Genomic DNA, 21,725 nt, shown 5'->3' on the forward strand with positions numbered 1-21,725 from the left:
CACAAATCTTCAGCACGGTAACACAAAAATGGGGGAGTCCAGACATAGATCTATTTGCCTCTCCCCAAAATTATCAACTGGACAAATTCTGTACAAGGATTTATCACAGACTAGCATGGAAAGTCGATGCCCTATCCTTCAGTTGGAAAAACCTATCAGTCTATGCCTTTCCGCCGCTGCCTCTTCTCTCCAAGGTCTTACTAAAGGTCAGACAGGAAAAAACAAAAATGATACTAATTGCTCCGGACTGGCCTTGCCAGCACTGGTACCCAATTCTAAGGAATATATCTCAACTCCCTCCTTGGTACTTGCCTCAAATACCTCATCTATTGTCTCAGCAGAAGTCAAATTCTGCACACTCCTCTCCAAACTCTGAACCTTGCAGCATGGCTGATCATTTAATTATTCAAACACCTCTCAGTAAATCTGTGATGGATGTCATTTTGGAAGCCAGAAGGCCTAGTACTGGAAAATCTTATGCTGATAAATGGAAGAGATTCTGTGCTTGGAACCAAGCACAAGGAACGGACACAGAAAAACCAAATATCCCTCAGATTTGTCAATTATCTGTGTCAAGTATTGTAAAGGGCCTTTTCCTTCAATAAAAATCCACGCCTCTGCCATCTCGGCTCATTACAACACAGAGCCTCCCATCTTTTCTCATCCTCTGCTAAAGCAGCATCTTAGAGGGACCAAAATTTTAAGGCCTCCCAGAAGATCACCAACTCCTGCATGGGGCCTCAATTTTGTGCTGGAAAAACTCACCCTGCCCTCCTTATGAACCAGCAACTACTGCGGATATAAAATTTATCTTGGAAAACAGCTTTCCTCTTGGCAATCACTTCAGCAAGAAGGGTTGCAGAACTACAGGCTCTCATGGCAGTGGAGCCTTTTATTATATTGTACCCGGACAGGGTGTCCCTCAGGACCAATCCTTCCTTTATGCCTAAGGTGGTATCCAGTGTGGCTCTTAACCAAACTATTCACCTGCCAACATTTTACCCAAATCAGCAGAACAAGTGGGAGCGGATTCTGCATTCATTGGACGTACACAGCCAAGTAAGATTCTACTTAAACAGGACCATGTCTCTAAGAAAGTCTGAGCAACTACTGGTGGCATTTGCTTCAGGATCAGAGGGGAAGGATACATCAAAGCAGACTATTTCTAACTGGAATAAGCCACTGCATTGCGTTTCTGCTACTTGCACCATGTAATTCCCAATTCCCAAAGGAATCCTGTCACATTCCACCAGGGCTGCCTCTACCTCAGCAGCCTTTCTCAGAGGAGTTCCAACCAAAGACCTTCTAGAAGTTGCAACTTGGAGCTCTGTTCATACCTTCACAAAGCATTATAATTTGCGCCTCTTCTCCAAATCCAGGGCAGGCTTTGCCACTGCAATTCTGCAGGGCCTTATAGCCGCTCCTAATGCTATTTAGTTCCATCCTTCCATCCATAGCTTTGGGATTCTACCCAAATGTAATGACTGCAACAGTGAAACGCGAAGAACATAGTACAGTTGTGTACACTTAACATAAATGTAGATGTTCGAGTGTATTCACTGTTGCAGTCTGGCTTACCCGCCCGCCATCCCCCTTTTTTCTAGAACTTCTCTTTGCTTCACTATATTCTAAAGCCTTTGTGGTGTATTTGCTTTTAGATGAAGGTAAAGTTTATGTTGCTAAAAGTGCATTTACATATATTGCTGTTTTTTATATAGATATATAGATATATAGATATATATATATAGATAGATATAGAGATATAGATATAGATATAGATATAGATATAGATATAGAGATATGTATTTTTGCTTCCCATTTGGGGGGCACCTGACATCTGGGGCAAGAAACTGAATAAAATGGCATCGGCTGCATGTTTTATACCCCTGACGACCTGACATCGTGGAAGAGGAGGCAGCAAGCGACGCAGGACCCAAGACTTTGTTATTCAGGCTGACTGAGGGCAACCTGCCAGCAGATTACCCAAATGTAATGACTGCAACAGTGAATACACTCGAACATCTACATTTATGGTAAGTGTACACAACTGTACTTTAAGTTGCAAAAGTTTCCCCTGGTTTCTGATCTCTCGTATAAAACAAATGCCCCTCTAATGTAATTTGTCTGGGGGTTACACATTTCTCTTAACTTGTGCTTCAAGCACTTTGGGTAGTCCCTTGATTCAGCCTGTACAACAACATGATTGTTTTCACCTTCTCCATCATATACTGCTGGTGCATACACAAATGAACTCTTTCAACAGCCTCTGACCCAGCTAGGTTTAGCAAAATTAATGCCCTGGTGCATGCCTCTTTATCTAAATAAGCTGCTTGTATAAAAATATCATACTCTTGCTCAAATATTCTCCAATTCTCTGCAATATTCTGATCAAGTGCAAGAGGTAAGGGCTTTAGAAATCCATCTGCCATATTAACGCATATCGGTGAAGGGTTTTGTAAAGACGTACAACACATACACATATGCCAGAAATTTATGCCAGTATTTGTAACTTTGCCCAATAGCACAATAAGCCTCGGCATAACTGAACTTTGCAAAATAAGTCTCTCTTGAGATTACTGTATTGCAAGAAATCATCTCTCACAAGTGTAAAAAACGTATCGAATAACTGCACGATTCGAATGAGCCTGGCAAGAGACTCTTAGTCAGTAACATTTTGAAGGAATTGCACTTTGCAAATAAACTGCACACTGAAATTTCCCCCACATGGCGGTACCTTGCTAGGCAACTCTTTACAGTGCAAGAAACACTCTGTAATGGAGTTACTTATTGAATAGACACCCAGCACAACAAACCTTTCAGAATGGCTATAGTTTGACTGTACTGTATGAAATAGTTGCACTTAGCACACACAAACTCTTTGGAATACATACACAGTAATAAGCACACACTGTAAGCACCTTTACACACTTTGAGATACTTTGAATAACTTTAGTTATGCCCTTGATACAATAAGAAATCGTAGTTATGCCAAAACTCAGCACTTTTCCAAAAAACATGCATTCGTCTTGCTTTATTTACACTTATGTGCTCTTTTTTGCCCTTATATTTGTTTTGCTCGTTTAATCTCTTTTCATGCCCACTGTACTTTTGTGCTAGTTTTACTCTAAACATGCACGTTTTGCCTTAAACATACTTGTTTTACTGTTTCATCAAATGTCTTTATTTTAAGTATTTCCCTCCGTTAATAAACCTTTTGTGCCTCCCGCTTGTTTAATGCGGTTTGCCCCCTTGTAATGCACCATTTTGTCTTTTTTATAATTTTTATTACCTTTGATTCTTTTCGGGCTCTTTTTCTTGCTCCAATAAAAGGAAGAAACAATCTAAGCAGTCACCAAACAACACCAGCAAACTAAGAAAAAGTGACTAAAGGCGAATCAATAAAGCCCAATGGACGACTGTAATCCACTCCAAGCCAGTTTAATAGGCACACCGATACAAAACATTAACACCAAACAAATACGTTTTCATTTAGAAAACTTCATCAGATGTGGGATGATGGTTAAACTAGCAGCTTAAATACCTCCCCTAATTAAAAAGGTATGCTTTCCATTAAGTGATTAAAATTTTCTTTAAAATGCTTTAAAAACATTATTTGTGTGTAGAAATGACAAAGAATGTTCAAACAGATTCAACGTGCATTTTGTAAATAAAAATGAAATGTTTTACGCAATCACATTGATTAAAATTTTTGTCCCCTAATTCCTGATATAATACAGGTATAAATACATTTATAAATTAACCACCATATTAAATACAGAGAAAACTGTGAAGTGTATAAGACACTAGCTCCCTCTTGTGGCCATTCATATAAAATATCTTATAAAGTCATGACCAAATGTATATAAGAAGACCAAAAAATATCATAATATAGCAATAACCCATGCCTGGGTGTGGGTAATGCGGGATTTAACCACGGTTGGCGTGGTTTGGTTTGCTATTATACAATGACATTATTTAAGAAAAGAAATAATTACTTTTCTTAAATAATGGCATTGTATAATGCCTCTGCTGCCCTTCCGCCGCTGTCTGGCATTCTGCGGCAGTTCTGATGTACTGCGCATGCCTACGCAGTACATCAGAGCTGTGGGCAAAAGCAATGGAGAACGCAAGATCTCCGTTGCTTTTTACTGTTTCGCTATGTTAAATGGGTTTAACATGGGGAGACAGCTTTAAAATAAGCAACGGAGATCTCCGTTACTTATTTTAAAGCTGTCTCCCCATGTTAAACCCATTTAATATAGCGAGACAGGTTTAAAAAAAAAAGCAACGGAGATCGCAAGATCTCCTTGCTTTACACTGTCGCTATGTTAAAGGAGTTTAACATAGCGAGACAGCTTTAAAAAAAGCAACGGAGATCTGCGTTGCTTTTTTTAAACCTGTGTCGCTATGGTAAACTCTTTTAACATAGCGAGACAGTGTTTTATACTAACGGAAAAAGTCCGGGCGACCGGACCTTTTTTCGTTAGTATATTGAGGGATTTACAACGGGCACGCTGGTTGGGCTGGCCAATCAGCGTGCACGTTTTAGAGGAAGAATTGTATAATATGCAATATCCATTGAACTTTATATAAAGAATGTTCATCAGTGAGTTAAAAATGGTAAAAATTACTTAAACAGTGTAAATGAAGAAGAAAGCAGGGAAAAAACAACCTGAAACCTCACTTGAATGTGCCTAACTTTACAGTTTGGCTGATCTAAGTTTAAGCAAGGCCATTAATGAAATGTTTTCATTGAGACCGGGTGGCTTGTTTGCCTCCAGTGTGACCTGCCACCACAACTCTCTATATTAAATTGTCTCCTCCCATAGCCCTCCTCTCACATCGATGTTTACCCCTTCTATGACAAAAAATACAAAATGGGCATTTGGGACAGTCTTGTTTATGTTTAAACAAAGTATTAATCTCTTTTTGAACCTGGATGTCATACATGTGTTCATAAATCCTTTTCAATTTACGCTCAGTTTTTCCCAGGTAAAATGCTTGACATATCCCTCACAATGCTAAGTAAACTAGGCCTTTCGGATCGCAGTTACTAAATTCCTTTCCTTCAAGGACTGTACTCCTACTCTCCAGAAAAATGCTTTCCTTGTTTATAATATTTGTAATAATTGTCATTACCTTTGATTCATTTTCTGGCTATTTTTCATGCTCTTTTTCTCTTAGTTTCCCTTCACTGTCATCTCTGCAGCTCATGGTATTATTCTCTGCTATCCCATTTCTGACATGTCGCTCTCCTACTTTGGATGCAATAGAAGAGTCTTCGTGGGTTCTGTTCAAGCAGCTTTATTTTATACAAATATCATGATAGAAGTTTATAACTTTAACTTAAGTAACTTGCATACAAACTAACTGCTGCAATCATACATTCTCACACTCTGGCTGCACACTCAAAATAGCAGTAGGAATAGCACGTGCCTGGTATTTGTCTGCATGCTCGGTCCTTGATACGTTTCTTAGACGCACCGCATACACTCTGATCTATGCACTTGAATTGAGTTGGGGAGGAACGCTGCTTCACATTGTTGGGGAGCCTGTTTGATAGATGGGATAGTCTCTGGGATATGTACCTGTCTCTCCAGCAGGTCCTATTTATATCACAGGCAAGGTTTAAGTCTTTAAAACTGGTAATTCTGGCGCTGATTGTTTTGTGGAGATGCAGGAGGTCCATCATAGTGGGGTCTGATAAGGCACTATATGCCAAGCGTAGATCTCCCCTCAAAAACCTGTAGGAGACAATGCAGGGATAGGGCTTTGAGGTTGTATGCATTGGAAACTTTACTTATGCCCTGCATTCTTTTAGTGAGGAACCTCTGTGGACATTCCAATTGTTAAGTATACCAAAGGGGGCGTCGTACTCTGTGACAGGTCTGGTGAATGCCAAATACAGTGGAACAATGACTTCGATGCCATACCTTTGTTTATAAGGTGTGCAACATAGAATGATTTCCTCAGTACTGTAGACACGTGATGGTCAAAGGCTAGATTGCTGTCTGCGTCCCCAAGTCCCTGACTACTGGGTCAGCCCTAATGGTTGTATTGTCAAAATGGTAGTTACCAGGGATGGATGACTTCCCAAAGGATATTATGCATTTCTTGGCATTTAGTTTTAGTCCATGGCCCTGACACTAGTTGTTTGTGTCAGCCCCTCCTGGAGAACATTTGTCAGTGTGGGAGTCAATAATCACTCCTAATTTACAGTCCTTTGCAAATTTAGTCAGCCAGAGACCACTGAGATTGGCCTTTACTTCTGATAAGTAAATGCGAAAAAAGAGCGGTCCAAGGGCTGATCCCTGAGAGACTCCACTTGTGACTGGCCTTGTTGTAGAGGTGGACTCCCCAGTTCTAACTTCCTGGGTCCTGTCTGTGAGCCAGTTGGCTGTCCACCAGGTGACAAACGAGTTTGTACCTAACCTCTTGAATTTGTCTGAGTGGGGTATTGTCAAATGCCTTACCTAGGTCAAGGTAGGAAATGTGAACCTTTTTCCCCTCTTCCATTGCTTTGGTTACATTCTCAAAGAAAGTTACCAGGCTGGGTAGGCATGATATGCCCTTGATTAAACCAAACTGAGTTGGGTCCAGTGTCTGGAGGTTTACTAATCTCTGATCATCTCCGTGATGATTCTTTCCATGGCTTTATATAAAAGACTAGTGAGACTTGTGGGTCTGTAGTTTTCAGGGTCTGTAGATGCCTAACTTTGTGCAGAGGGATGACTGTTGCCATTCTCCATTCATGAGGCACTAAGCCTGTTTGGAGGCTACAGTTATAGTAATTCCAGTGGCCCCGATAGGTCATGTTTCATCCTATTTAGAAGGCATCCTGGGATATTTTCTGGGCCCACTGATAGTGTTCTTGGTCTTAGAGACAGCATTAAGGACCTGTTCCCCTAATGATATTAGGGGGAGTTCTATTTGATGGTATTTCCTGATGGAAGGTTGAGGGGGAGAGAGGGATAAAGTTGGAGATGAATTCATCAGCCAGGAGGTTTGCTACATCTTCTGGCTCCATATAGGTGGCTTAATTTACAGTGAGGTCTGTACACAGTTGGATATTGCCTTTGAGGTTGCAGGCATAGCTAAATAATGCTTTGTGGTCCTTCGTGGCCTGGGAGACCAAACTTGCATTAAATTTGGCCTTGTAGACTTTATTTGTCCTCTGGGTTGTTTTAGTTTGAGCGTGCTTTTATCCTGCTGGGTGCTGCCCCTCCTAATTTTTGCCATGATTTTCTTCCTTCTGTTATACGGCCTATTGATTTTGTGATTCCACCATGGTGACTTGTTTTTTGCTAGTTCTGTACCTCTTCTGGTTGGTACACCTGCCTCTATGCAAGTATTAACATACTATCACAAACAGCTGAATTATGGAAGTTGGAGCCCTTTGCTTACTATTAGGTACATTTGCTTTGAAATCTCCATCTTTACTTGTGACCGCCTCAACTAGATATTTTGTAGGTTCTATGGAGTCTGCTTACATTTTAAAGGTTTGAACCATTGGTTGGCTATATAGGTATAACAGTGACCTATTTTTTTAGAAGCTTGAAGCAAATATTCCATAATTTCTAAGTTTAAGACTTCAGATTTAATAAAATGCTAATCATTCTTTTAAGACTGTTAGTGTTTCTAATGGGCCTTACTGTGAACCATCTAAGGGTCAACTTGTTTAGAAAGTTTCACAGTCATGGTGACATATTTGATCCATTAAAATCTACTGGTTCACTTTTGTGTTGAAATGTTTTGCATCGGACAGCAGTACACTTGAAAAGTAGCGAGTCCAGAAGCAGCACTGGAGGACATTTCTTTTACTGCTATATGCTGCATTTCTCCATTCATTCCAATTATGGTTTATGAACAATATTCCCTAAGTGGACAGCAGATGGAGCCATAGCACTGAATAAAATGATGAATCTTATCTTTAAAGTTCTGTTATACTTCGTAATGTACATCATGACTCTTCGATGTAGCATTCTACTTGTATTGCGTGGGCATACTACTACTAAAAAGCTTCTTAAACTTATTAAATATATGACTGCATAATTGTGCTGCATTCCTCATTGAAGTTAGTGCGTCCGAAGGCTTTAATGGATGAGGCCTTGTGCTGTGTGTGCTGCATCCGTTAAACTTTATGGCCATAGCCCATGCGGTCTTTACAGCGATGTCACAGAGGGTGAAGTGCACTGAATTTTCATTGATATCAGTTTTGGGAAGAACAGTATTTTACTTAAAAAGTGGCCACATCTATTTGGATTAAGTGTGGGGAATAATGCACAACACTGAAGGCAGCATGTTCTTTGGTCAGAAGTTCTGTCAAAGTGTGATGGAACACTTTACAGCTCAAAAAGGAAGAAACAACTTTCCTCTTTATTTATTTAAGTTTAAAAAAAAAAAAACATGGGTGGAGCAAAGGTGGTATCCGCCCTTGGTGAAGGGTGTCTGGGCATAATCAGGTGATGCCATTTGAACAGTAGTGTTGCTCCAGAATTCAGAAATGAATGCTTTCACATTCACGACTGAAGCACTTCATTGCTCTGTCTAGTGGTTAGACTGTAGCAAGCCACTTAAGTGTGTAACAAATAACTTCATATGGTTTAAAGAAACTTTTTTTTTATTTTTTGGTCCTGAACTTTGAGTTGAGAGGAATGCTAGATCAGAGAGTTGCACAGGATGCCAGAAAAGTTGTCTACAGAACTGGTAAAAAAAATGCACTTTGTCTACCCTTAAAAATGACGATTTTGACAAAATTGTTGCATCATATCTGTTCTTGCAGATTAATTGTATCATTTTTTTTTCTTTTACGCAGGAAATCTGTGAAAATCCCCATCTTGTTGTAAATGGAATCAGCAGCCATGACCTCCATCAGGGGCAAGTGGGAAACTGTTGGTTTGTGGCAGCCAGCTCTAGCTTGGCCTCCAGAGAGGCACTGTGGAATAAGGTAAGCAAAGGATTGAATGACTTGAGGCTGTGCAAAGGGCATAAAGGTTATTATTCCAAAATAATTTTCTATTTTTTTGATGTCCTGGAACACCCAGCAGAAGTACATTTTGTGGATAATCTATTTTTTTCTCCAGTGATTTGTCACTGCCTAAAGATTTTAAGCCCTAAAAAGTCGGTGATTAGATGTTGGACCATACATTAACCCCCACTTGGATGAGCTGACATGCTTATGGTGTAGAAACCTGTGGTTCAAATGGTTTATTTAATGTTTATTGCTATGCACTGCAAACAAATAGTGCCGGAAAGAAGACATTTAGTAGAAGGTCAGCAGTTGGTTATTGGACCCATAACAGCTTTGACTTTCATTTCTAATATTGTGTAATTAATAGGCATGTGTGCACAAGCACACACATACACCTGTGTGTGTTTGTTTGCGCGCGTCTGCGTTGTGTGTGTTTTTTGTGGTCCATCTGTCAGATTACCTTCCAAGCTAAATTTCTTGGGCTCTTTCTGTCAAGTAGGTTTTAGGGGTTCTGCTCAGCGGTTTCAAATTTTGCAGTTTAATCTAAGCTGTCACCTTGCTTACTAGCATGTAGCATGACTGATGACTTCTTTTTGTATTTAATTTTTGCCACATTCTTTGTTCTTTGAAATTAGGATGAGATAAAACATTTAAGTTTAAGTTGCAGTCATATACCCCTCCAGGTGGCATTGAAGTATACATCTCTAAGTATGACCCTGGCAACCAGGATTTTAGTGGCTAATTCATACCCAACTACCTCCAATGCCGGTGAGGATGACTTCAGGTCCACCCACCAGTTGACCCCCCCAAGTGGATGTTGAAGATGCATCCCCACCATTAGGGAGCCAGAACTGGGGTACTGCTATTGGGGAGACCTGATGGTTAGAGGATAGGAAGCGAAAAGCTATACTGTATAAATAAAAATGAAATTGCAGTACGTAGCAAAACCAGTAACTATGTCGTCAGGAAGATGAGCAATTCTTGTAAGACAGCTTAGTCATGCCTGGAAAAAAATGTTTTAGCACATTTTGTAGGTTCATAGCTTCATAGGTGTTTACTAGGCTAACCGCCACAAGGGCCTTTTTAAGCCTAGCCCTGCATCCCAAATTTCTGATAAGTTCTGATACCTTTGATAAGTGTAACCATGGGCCTGGGAGATAAGCCATTTACTGGCTACCTGTGTCCATTAGAGACATAGGTGCCAAACCAGGGATGAATTTCCAGTTTCCCATCCAGTTGTCCAAATTGCAGTTGAATTGGGTTAGAGAGGAACTCTGGGAAAGGCTCCCCATCCATGTGAAACCTAGACTTCTGAGAAGTAAATGCCAAAAAGGAGCGGTCCAAGGAATGATCCATGAGGGACTCCACTTGTGACTGCCCTCTTTGTACAGGTGGACTCGCCAATTCTGTCTTCCTGGGTCCTCTCTGTGAGTCAGTTGGCTAGCCACAGAATGACACATGGTTTCTACCTAACCTCTTGAGTTTGTCAACAATGCCCGAGTGGGCTCTTGTCACATACCTTGGCCAGGTCAAGGTAAGCAGTGGGAATGATTTTGCCCTCATCCGTTGCTTTGGTGACTTCTCAAAGAAGTCCATCAGGTTGCATAGGTTTGATCTGTGAAATGAATCATGCTGGCTCCTGGAGGAGGCTGTAAAAAGTGAAATACCCTGGAAAAAAAGCCATTTGTCCTGCAGCAGGTGGTAAGTGCTGTTTCTAGACTGGAATTGTGGTTGAAGGATGCAGATGGATCAGTGATGAAAGCTACATGAGAACACAAGAGAAATATTTTTGGCTTGTAAATATTTTAGTTGTCTGAGCATTGAAAAGCAGTTGAATGTCTATAAACTTCCATTGCCTTGATTTTAGTGGCTTGGCTAGAATAATAATGTATCCCAGTAAATTAACAGTGATCAATCACAAGCCGGCCGAATGCACGTAAAATATTGCACAGTTGGACATTAGCAATCTTTTGATAATGCTCTTAAAGCTACATATCTCTGATGTGCAGGTTATACTATTATTTTTGCTAACGCCAAGCTGTGGCTGCAGGAAAACAGTGTTTTTGGTTTGTTGATGTGATTTATGGGTTATTGTAGGTTCATAGGTTGGTACTAGGCTATTGGCCCTAGGGGCCTATACAAGCCTAGCCATAACAATTCCCTGGCTATTTCTTCCCACAATATTTACTTCCCTGGACCCCTGTCTAGCAGGGCTATTGACATGATCCCTGGGGTAAATTTCCCATCTCCCATCCAATCGTCAAGGTTAATTTTGAAGAGGGCCAAGGAGGCACTCTGCTTGACATGTATGGACAGTCTATTCCAGAGTATGGGGAGTCTGTGGGTCAGGAACCTATCCCTCCAGCATGTTTTGTTCATTGTGATGACAAGGTTTAAGTCCCTGGAGCGTGTGTCTCTGATGGATTGGGATTTCTTTGAGTGTAGCATGTCCAACAGCTGTGGGTTTGACATGGCCTTGTATGTTAAGCAGAGATCACCTCTGAGTAGACGATAAGCGACAGAGTATAGCTTGAGTTTTTTTTTAGTCTGTCAGCATAGAGCATCTGCTTTAGGCCTGTGATTCTTTTAGTGAGGTGTTTCTGTGGCCTGTCCAGTTGTTGCAGATGTCTTGTGATGTGCATACCAAACGGGTCATTATTATGGCTTATATTGTAAGTTTCTTACCTTTTGAATGCCTGGAATCCCCTTAACCTGCTACTGCTACAAATCGCCTTCTGATGAAAACACCACTATGTAGAGGAATTTGCTTTTAGATTTGGCCTTACAGAGAACTGATTGTGTTTACAATGACCATCTGTAAGGAGACATTCTGGTCACCCATCACAAAGGAGAGAAGATACTGATCACTATGTATTCATAGGTTGGTACTAGGCTTTCGGCCCTAGGGCCTATGCAAGCCTAGCCATAACAATTCCCTGGCTATTTCTTTCCACAGTATTTACTTCACTGGACCTCTGTCTAGCAGGGCGACTGTGAAACCCCCGGGATGAATCTGCTATCTCCCATCTAGTCATCAAGGTTCCTTTTGAAGAGGGCCAAAGAGGCAATCTGCTTGACATGTATGGGCAGTATATTCCAGAGTCTAGCGGGTCTCTAGGTCAGAAACATATCCTTACAGCATGTATTGTTCATTGTGATGATAATTGAACCAGAAAAGCCCCAAAAAATGTGTGGGGTGCTCACAAATAATGTTTAGCTTGTCGTAAGAGAAATACTGGGTCATGTTTTCAGATCCCTTTGAAGTTGTGGCAGTCCAGCTCAGAAGTTCTCAAAGTTTTGAGACTCAAGCATACATAATCTGTTTGAAGTTGATCCATTGCTTGAGCTGCATACCATATTAGTCTGAATAGGTCACCTTGCACTGCAAAACTCCCATGACATCTTTGAAAATAGGTGTTTATTTAATTAGAGAAGCACTGTTCTTAAATGCTGCCTTTTTCTTAAGGTCTCTCACTGAATTCTTTTCAGTACTTTCTACCTTTCAGTGTTTGCTGGTGCTGTATGTGCAATCAAGTTATGGTAATTGAGGTGGTCTTTTGACCCACCCAGAGTTATTTGTTTTAATTGTAATACACATAGGTGGATTATTAGGACAGGTGCATTTGTGTATTTCATCTGTAATGCTATAGATTATTATGATTGTAATCCAGTTTGTCTTGTGCAGTATGCGAGATATGTCTTAGGTTTTATAGATATACACCTATTTAGGAGGATGAACGATTGAATAAGACCATTTCCATATGAGATCAAACTTTTGGCAGATAGATATTTAATCCATGTGTGTGTATGTGAATCAAGGCCATGAGTTTTTCCTGAAAATGTGATACTTTTAACAAAAAAGCAAGTTTAGTGGGTCAAATGTGTGCAAGCGACTTTGCGGTTGGTTTTGCCTAAAGGCGCACACACTAGAAATTGTATGCATGTTTGTTTGAAGTTGCTGAAACTAGTTAGTTCTGTGTCCGAGAGGAAGTTAAATCTTGACAGTCTGTTTGCACAGGAGGGGCTGGTGGTGGAGGGTAGTAACAAGCAGCAACTCCCAGTTCCCCAATCCTAGGTGGAGGAAGGCAGCCTTTTTTTTTCTTAGTGCTGACACCTGGCATCCATGAAGGATGGAGATGCACGGTCCTATCAAACAGTGCATGGCTGCCATGCAGGACTTGTTTTTTTTGCGCAGAAGTGCACATCACCTCAAGGATCCCATTTGGGAGTCAGGTTCTGTTGGTCTTTTTTTTGGGATGAAGTGAGATGCAAGACCTATTTAGACTCCCCCACCCCTTCCCGTGGCTGCCTGGATGAAGTCCCCCCCCCCCCCCCATGGGTAGAATAGGTGATTTGTAGGTATTGATGACAAGAACAGGGAAAATGTTTTGTTTGATCTTTACCCCCTGCTTGGAGACTTTGAACAAATATAGTTTGCTTTCTATAAAGAAGTCTTTCAGAACACTTCAAATATTTTGATGGGGGCAACCACAGAGGCATAAAACAGTGCTGCTAGCTGTTCTGTGCTGTTTCTAAGGAAATATATTGGAACTAATTTAACTGATGAAAGATTGTAAGATTGTAGAATGTGTAGACCTGGAAAAACAGTACAAGTACCACAAGAAGCCAAGTTATCGTGCTTAAAGACAGTATAATGTGTGGACATTAAGGTTTGTCGTATGGCAGAAGCAACAGTTGTGTGTTGAACACTGTGCAAGTTTGTAATTGTATACATTTTGGAAATGCACAGTGTTGGTACAGATTTTATTATCCGTTTTCCTTGCAAAATTTGAAAGGCAGTCAAAGAAGCAGAGTTGACTGCTTTAATACCAAGACACTGTGTTCTCTGCTTTACAAAAACACTGCTTTTCATTTAAATGATAATTAAGCTGCAGATTTACTTCAGGCTTCTTTGAGTTCCTAAATTGACTCCAGAAACAATTTGTATGTTTGGACAGCTGACTTGGTGATTGCTACTCAAACACAATTTCTAACTAGGAATTTTAAACTTTCATTAATTAGTAAGGACAATTTGTTACCTACCTATTAGACGTGAGGGTTTGCAGCCTGATCATTTTCCATGCTTGTCACACACCTGTGTCTAAGCGTTTACATAGATTGACCACTGGCAAGTAGTTGAGTGGAAGTTAAGGAAACAGAACAATGGTGTCTGAATGGGTAAGAAGTGAATCTAGCATTCTTAGGAGTTGGGACTCTGTTTAATAGGCGTTTCACTTATTACTTTAATCATTACACAGACACAGTGAGCATAGCTATTTTTTCCTTTTTTAAAAAAATCTGCAGGTAAGGTCCTATTTATGTGCAACTTAACAGTGTACTCCGTGACCCATATCTTCATAGGGTTGGCTTTGTTTCTGTCCCATTCTTCAGTTCCACCATTGTCCATGACCTTTACTCTCCTTCCTCTGGAAGAAGTTTCTTTTTTGAGGAAGAAACTTGGATGTACTTTAACTGTTTGTGTTCCCTTGAAGAGCTTCTATTTTCATTAAAACTGTCTTGTCGTATGGCTCCAAATGCAAACCACGAAATATTTTATTACTCCTGTTCTTGTCTTCCTCTGTCCGGTCTGCTTGTCGTATGGCTCCAAATGCAAACCACGAAATATTTTATTACTCCTGTTCTTATCTTCCTCTATCCGGTCTGCTTGTCGTATGGCTCCTAATGCAAACCACAAAATATTTTATTACTCCTGTTCTCGTCTTCCTCTGTCCAGTCTGCCATTTTGCTGTAACGAGGTCTCCAAAATGGTACACAAAGTGCTGACTGTCGTCTTACCATCTGTCTGTATTGAAGGGCAATAACTTAATTACTACATTGGGTAATTCCAGTGCATTCAAGTGTTCCACCACCATTCCAAAATTAACAGGAAGGATAGGTGGCCGACATGTTCCTCGTGCTTTCAGAAATTGTGCCTAAGCTTAAGAATGGCCAACTATCAACTATAGGTGTCCCCTGTATTAGGAGTACATAACAGCTATCATGAAAACATTAGAAGCTTGTAAATGAAAAGCATTTGTAGGAGTGAACTGTAAGTTCCTAATTGCACCATTGTGGACCCTGATAGAATGCCAATACCTCTCTCTCTCTACTACTATACATTTGAGGCCTACCTGCTCAGCTAGACCTTCTCATACCTATTCACTTTCCTTGTTCCAGCTCAAGTAGTACCCTACATCATTACTTTTTCCAGGTGAGTAATAACTTGCTGGCAGCCATAGCTTATTTCCAGGTACTGGTGATGAGCATCGTTAACCGTTTGGGCATCATGTGGCTGTTTTAAGCACTAATGTCTTGGTGTTTGAACTGTAGTATACACTGCATGCTGTGCTCATCTTTGCATATGCCACCTGTCACCCGATTGCACACCTGCCTTGCCTGCAGCTACAGCTTATTTCTGGAAGCCTACATATCTGGCTGTGCTTCAAGCATGGTTTCCTTTGCTGTGATTTCTTGCATCGCTCCTCCCCTCCGTGTAATAAGTGAAGCTTTTAAATGGGGAAAAAAACAGGTCTTCGCTGAAAAAGGGCATTTATTACCCATTCAGACTTTCCTAGTAAACAAATGCCAATAAATAAAATAAATGACTCGCTTTTAAAAAAAAAATGTATCACTTAACTTAGTAATATGTCCTCTGAGTAGGTCATATCAAATAAAAACATCTCACCTCCTTTGTGAGGGGTATTTAAGGGAAGGCTTTTGCTACTCATGTATGGTAAAATTGTCTCAGACATTTTTGATCATTTGGGTTTGTGCGATAGGTAAATTTGTGAACCTCTAAATTGTCTGTAAATGTGTGCCATTAGAGAAAATGTGTGGGTCTGGGTGTACATAAGTGTACGTCTGGCGATAGGTTGGTTGTCTCATTTCTAATGAGCTTCAGTGCCCCCTACCCATTGAGTGCAGGGATGGACTGTAGCATCCCTGTGATCCTACATTGGATTAAGCTGGTAGTTGGAGAATGGGTGTGGTTCAATGGACTGGCATTTTTGACCCAAATAGTGTTTGATTAGTCGGTTATGTTCATTCCTTGCTTTTTCAGTGTACTGGCTCTATGCCAACTTGGGGACTGCCAGCTGAGCCTGTTTTGTTTTATTCAGAATTCTATCCCTTGGTGCATGTAGTGAGCTACTGCTACCCCCCCCCCCCCCCCCATTATAGCTACTTGTCTTCTGTGATGTAATTCTGGTGTGTATACATGTAGACAGATTGTGTGTGTGTTAAAATCTTGATGCACAGAAACATTGACTTCTGATGCTGACACTCACTTTAAATGACCAAACAAATGGCCGACACACTACACTAATCACAAAAGGAAAAGCAGACACATTCCTTTTATGGTTTGTGAGGTAAATATGCACACAAAAACAGTTACACCAGACAAACTCTGCCTAAATAGTGATACTGTTAGGGAAAGGGCTTTTCATACGGTAATGTGCAGCCCTTTTGTTAGGGACAGGGTTAAGGTTAGCACATGTGTGTAAGGACAGGCACGTGCACCACCTTTAATCTGTGTGCAAACTGTAATCCTGCTCTTGGCTCTGACCCTACAGATTACCCTACAAAGATCTGTCCTTAACAGTACTACTACACAGAACACTTCAAAGGTGCGTTTGACTGAAAGCCATATGGTCGAGAAAGGTGATTGAAAGTACATTTGATTGGAAAGCCATTTGACTGGAAAAAAAAAATTGTTGAAAAAATTATAAACAGAAAGCCCCCTCTCCCTTAATTATATATTCTAACTCCAACGTCAAACACCTGTAAAGAGAACACCGCACACAGTGAGTCAGTGCTGTGTACAAACATCTACAAATCTGGGCGTAGAGCCTGATGGTGGGCATTACTAAACCACACAAAACCTTCTAAATTACTACACTAGCAACTTCCATGCTCAGGAGTGACAACGTAAAAACATTTCTAAACATTAATAGTTTGAAATGGACTTTTGGTCAAATGGCTTTCAGTGTCAAATGTACTGAAATATACAACTGTTTGTGTATTTGTGTGTGTTAGACAGATGTGTATGTGTAGCTATTTTTTTTATAAACTAAAGGTTTATGCCTTGTCATTGCTGAGCTAGCACGACTAATGCTGCTAGGTTCGGCTACTGTAAAGACAACTTTTAATCAATTTGCCAATTTGCCTATTCTGTCTCCTGCTGTATACATTCCTTAAGATCGCTTGATGTTAATTGCGAAGTAGTTGTTTCTACCCAACTACTTTACCTGGAGGCCAATATAGTTCTCCATTCCCACTGTAGCTAGTAGTTAATTGGTTTTTGATTTTACCTATAGGGAATACACACTGTCTTTACCTTCTTTCACATAGACCATACCTCGGTCTTTAACAGGTTAGCTATACGCAGGGTTCAACCCGATTATTACACACCCATATCTGTGTTATAGAACCTATATCATTAAGATTTTTTTTTAAGTAATTACCTTACAGTTTAACATCAACTTTCTGTGAAAGGTATATTGACTGTCTCATCCAACAATTAAAACAAAGAAATACATTGCCTATACTCTTAACATTGTATCTTAAGCTTGTAATATGTTCAATTGTTAGATTCTTTGACATATCTGAGTTTTTATTTCATTGTCTAGATATTCTTAACATGTATATATTGCTGCTATTATTGTTGGCAGATGTTTTCAAATGTATCTGTTATAATTGATTTTGCTTTCTAATATTTATACTGTAAGCCTCACTACCTTTCTATTTTCCTATCCCATACTGGCTTGGTTATCTGGTCCATTCAAGCACCGATATACCTGCCTACTACTCTCCTGGAAGCACAGAAATTTCTCCAATTAAGGTCATACCCTTCAGCTCCCTGAGAACTACTCAATAAGACAGTGAAAGTATGTCCTGTTTCTGTATGTCTGTGCTAACTAAAAGACTCTCATAGGTTAGTTTAGCTTCCCTCCAGAACAGCCAGCAGTCAATAACCCCCTTTTCCCTTTCTTCTACTAGTGCTGAATCTCAATTTATATTTTCTCACCTACTCCTATTCCTTTCTTTCTTTTAACTTTATTACTTGTTCCCTTTGTTTCTTTTTAGCCCCTTGCTTAGGAACCAGTCACTGCAGTTAAATAACTGGCCACAAGGTGGTGCCTCAACACCTCTCTATTTTCTCCTCATAGACTTTCTTCTAACCTCCCTTATACCTTACCTACTAGTCTTTTAAACGGAGTCTCTTTCCTGACCTGCTCCTTCTTACCCTCTCATCCTCACCTTTTCTATACCACACTCTAGTTTAGTAACATATTATAACTCTACACATTAGCTGACTTTACCAATTAAACGTTCACTCCGTCTCTGACCTACCAGCTCCTTCTTCCACTCCACAGATTGTTTTCCTTGGCAATACACTCTCTTGTGTCTTCCTGCTCAGTTCGCCCTTCGGGCTCACTCCGCTCCCCTACCCTGCCCCCAATTCTCATCCGCCCCCATTACCTCAACTTATACCCTCATACTCACACCCCCTTTTACCAATAGCCAATCATAGAATCTATAACAGCCGCACCCTATATCTATACCTTCACTCCCCTCAAGTATAAATCTCCTCCCACTACTATCTGTATTATCCTACATAGTCAACCCCCACTTCAATCCTTCTCCTTTAATATCTACTACACACTCTTCTACCATGCCTAACCAACACCAATGGTTATTAGTACTCTCACTCCTGACAACTCTTACCACTACCTACCTCTTAACCTCCTATGAACAACCCCTCTTCTCTACTCTTACCATCCCTTCCCAACAAACTCTTAACAACTTCTCCACCTTCATCAACAAGCTTTTTTAATGCCATCTACAAGCCCAGGTACTTTCAAGCCAAATATCACCGCCTAACTCATATTAGATACTAAATTCTAAATAGAAAATTATGCAACTATCATTGTCAACCTCTCCAGTACTACAACTTTATACAAATCCATTCCTGAACACATGGTGACATTCACCCCAACCCAGGCCCAAACCATCACCCAGTCCCCACTAACTGCAACAAACCTAATATAATCCCTTTACCAACAACCAAACCCTCCAAATCACTCTCAATAGCCCATCTAAACATACGTAGTATATGCAACAAAATGCCACAAATTCCTGCTCTTCTAGATGTCCAGCAATTTGACATCCTCTGCCTAACCGTAACATGGCTCAAACCCACAATAAAAGATACTGAAATTATTCCCCCAGGCTATCGTATCTTTAGACAAGACCACACAAATAAAAAAGGTGGAGGGGTAGCAATTCTCTACAAAGCAGGACTACAAATCAACAAAAGAAATCATAAACTACCCTTGGACAACAACTTAGAAATAATTATTACTAAACTCCAACTTAACTCCCACAAATCAGTTATCTTCCCCCAGGTAAAAATCGCACACTATTAGAAGACTTATTAAACTGGCTCTCTTCAAATCTCCCTCAGGAAACAATACTACTAGGTAACTTTAATATTGACTGGTACTTATGTAACAACACCAATCCATCCACCCTGATTAACCTGTATGGCTTCTCACAAGCTATAAACTGTCCAACCAGAACAAATAAACTTAATAAAGAAAGCATCCTGGATTGAATACTAACAAACTGTCCACCACAAAACTATACAATAGGAACCCTCCCAGATGACCTTAGTGACCACTCTCTAATATACATTATCAGACATAAAATAAGTTTAAGTATTCCTACTTCAGTCAGAACTGCCTGTAGCAAAAAACATTTTAACCACGAATTGTTCCTAACCGAACTTAAACAATGCAACTGGTCTCCCCTTAAGTCACTCCCTATTAATGAAGCAGTTAATTACTTCAATAACACTTTCCTAGCAATCCTAGACCGTCATGCCCCAATGCGTTCCATAAGAATGAAAAACAAACCGGCACCGTGGCTCTCAAATTCAGCTAAGAAACTAATCCATAATAGAAATAAATCTTGGGCTAAATGGCATACCACAAAAGGCACTATCGATCACCAAACTTTTAGACAACAAAGAAACTTAACAAAAAAAGCCATCCTACAAGATAAAAAGAACTTTTATACCCAACTTCAACAATCTTCCCTTCAACAGCCACAAAAATTCTGGTCTATTAACACACTACTTTCCCCTGGCAAAGTTGCCATGCCTTATCCACTAGACTCCAAACCTGATTGTCCAATACAAACAGCAAATGCCTTTAATACTTTCTTTACTACTACTATATTAAATCTAGCAAATCAACAAAACCCTGATACCTCCAATTTGCCAATCCCAAGCCCCACCCCCCCTTTTCACCTTGAACCTATACCCACCTCCTATATCTCCTCCTTACTTCAAAAGTTAAAACCTACTACCCCCTCAGCTGATAAATTACCAGCAGAATACCTCCAAATAGGAGCCAAAGCCATTGCCTTCCCAATCTCCATATTGACCATAAAAGAAGGCACCATTCCATCTATTTGGAAAATCTCACACATCATCCCACTTCACAAAGGTGGTGACTCTACTGAGTTCTCCAACTATCGCCCCATAGCTCTACTCTCTCCACTTGCTAAAATTATGGAGAAATGTATCCACAAACAATTAATAACTCACCTACTTCAGTATAATCTCCTTGCTAACTGCCAACATGTATTCTGGCCATTTCACAGTACTACCACTGCCTTGCTATCTCCTTGCTAACTGCCAACATGTATTCCGGCCATTTCACAGTACTACCACTGCCTTGCTATCTTTTACTAACTCTATCAACAATAATCGTAATAACAATATTCTTTCCTCGGCATTCTTTGTAGACCTATCTAAAGCGTTCGACATGGTTAATCATCAACTTCTCCACCACCAACTGAAGTCACTGGACAATCCTGCTATGAACTGGTTTACATCATACCTAGAAAACCGTAAACAAGCAGTTCTCTGGCAAAACCATCTTTCTGATCTCATTCCCACCTCCCTAGGTGTCCCTCAGGGCTCTATTTTAGGTCCACTTCTGTTTTCCATTTTCACAAATGACCGTCATCTCTCTACTCCACTCTCCACTTGTATTCAGTATGCTGATGACTCTACTATCATCTGTTCTGCCTCATCCCAAACTGAACTTCATTCTATCACACAAAAAGCCTTTACCACTATAGAAGAAGGGTTCTCCAACCACTGTCTTCTCCTCAACCCCAAAAAAAAACAAACTTTTGCTCTTTAAACCCTCTCACTTGTCTCCCCCACTTCATTTTACACTTGCATCCAACAACAGTACTGTTATCTCTCCTGACCCCACCACCAAACTCCTAGTAAATACAATTGACAATCAAAGTTTGACACTCACATAAACACTACAATAAAATTGATTAACAAAAAACTTGGATCCCTTTATAGAATAAAACCCTTCTTGACACCAGTTGCCAGAACCACAATAGCTAGAACCCACTTAATTTCTACCCTATTATACGCTTCCCCAATATTCAACAATCTTTCTACAAATAATCTTAAACTAGCTAAAGCATATAACCACATTGCCAGATACACATACACTATATAGATCCGGTTCGATTCTCCGCTAGAGCGTCTTATGCGTGGAGACATGCGTGAATGGGCGTACCTTCGTTGAAGGTGGTGCGTCAGGGCTGGCAACCCGGCACGTAAAAGTCAACTGCTAATCATTAGCGGACCGGAGTTACGCTGTGACGACCCCTAACCGTGAAAAAGCCGAAAGACATACATACATACATACATACAAACAAT

General features: G+C 40.3%; 1 protein-coding gene across 1 annotated transcript in view; it reads left to right on the forward strand.

The window, feature by feature from the left end:
* The window catches only part of CAPN5 (calpain 5), an 808,497-nt gene that overhangs the window by 280,913 nt on the left and 505,859 nt on the right, over positions 1-21,725 (forward strand). Inside the window, exon 2 of the mRNA XM_044073347.1 lies at positions 8,816-8,947. Coding sequence (XP_043929282.1) covers positions 8,816-8,947 — 132 coding nt within the window. The remainder of the gene's footprint in view (positions 1-8,815; positions 8,948-21,725) is intronic.

This window comes from Protopterus annectens, chromosome 5.part1 (assembly GCF_019279795.1).
Source record: "Protopterus annectens isolate FY-2018-M chromosome 5.part1, PAN1.0, whole genome shotgun sequence".
Taxonomy (NCBI): Eukaryota; Metazoa; Chordata; order Ceratodontiformes; family Protopteridae; genus Protopterus; species Protopterus annectens.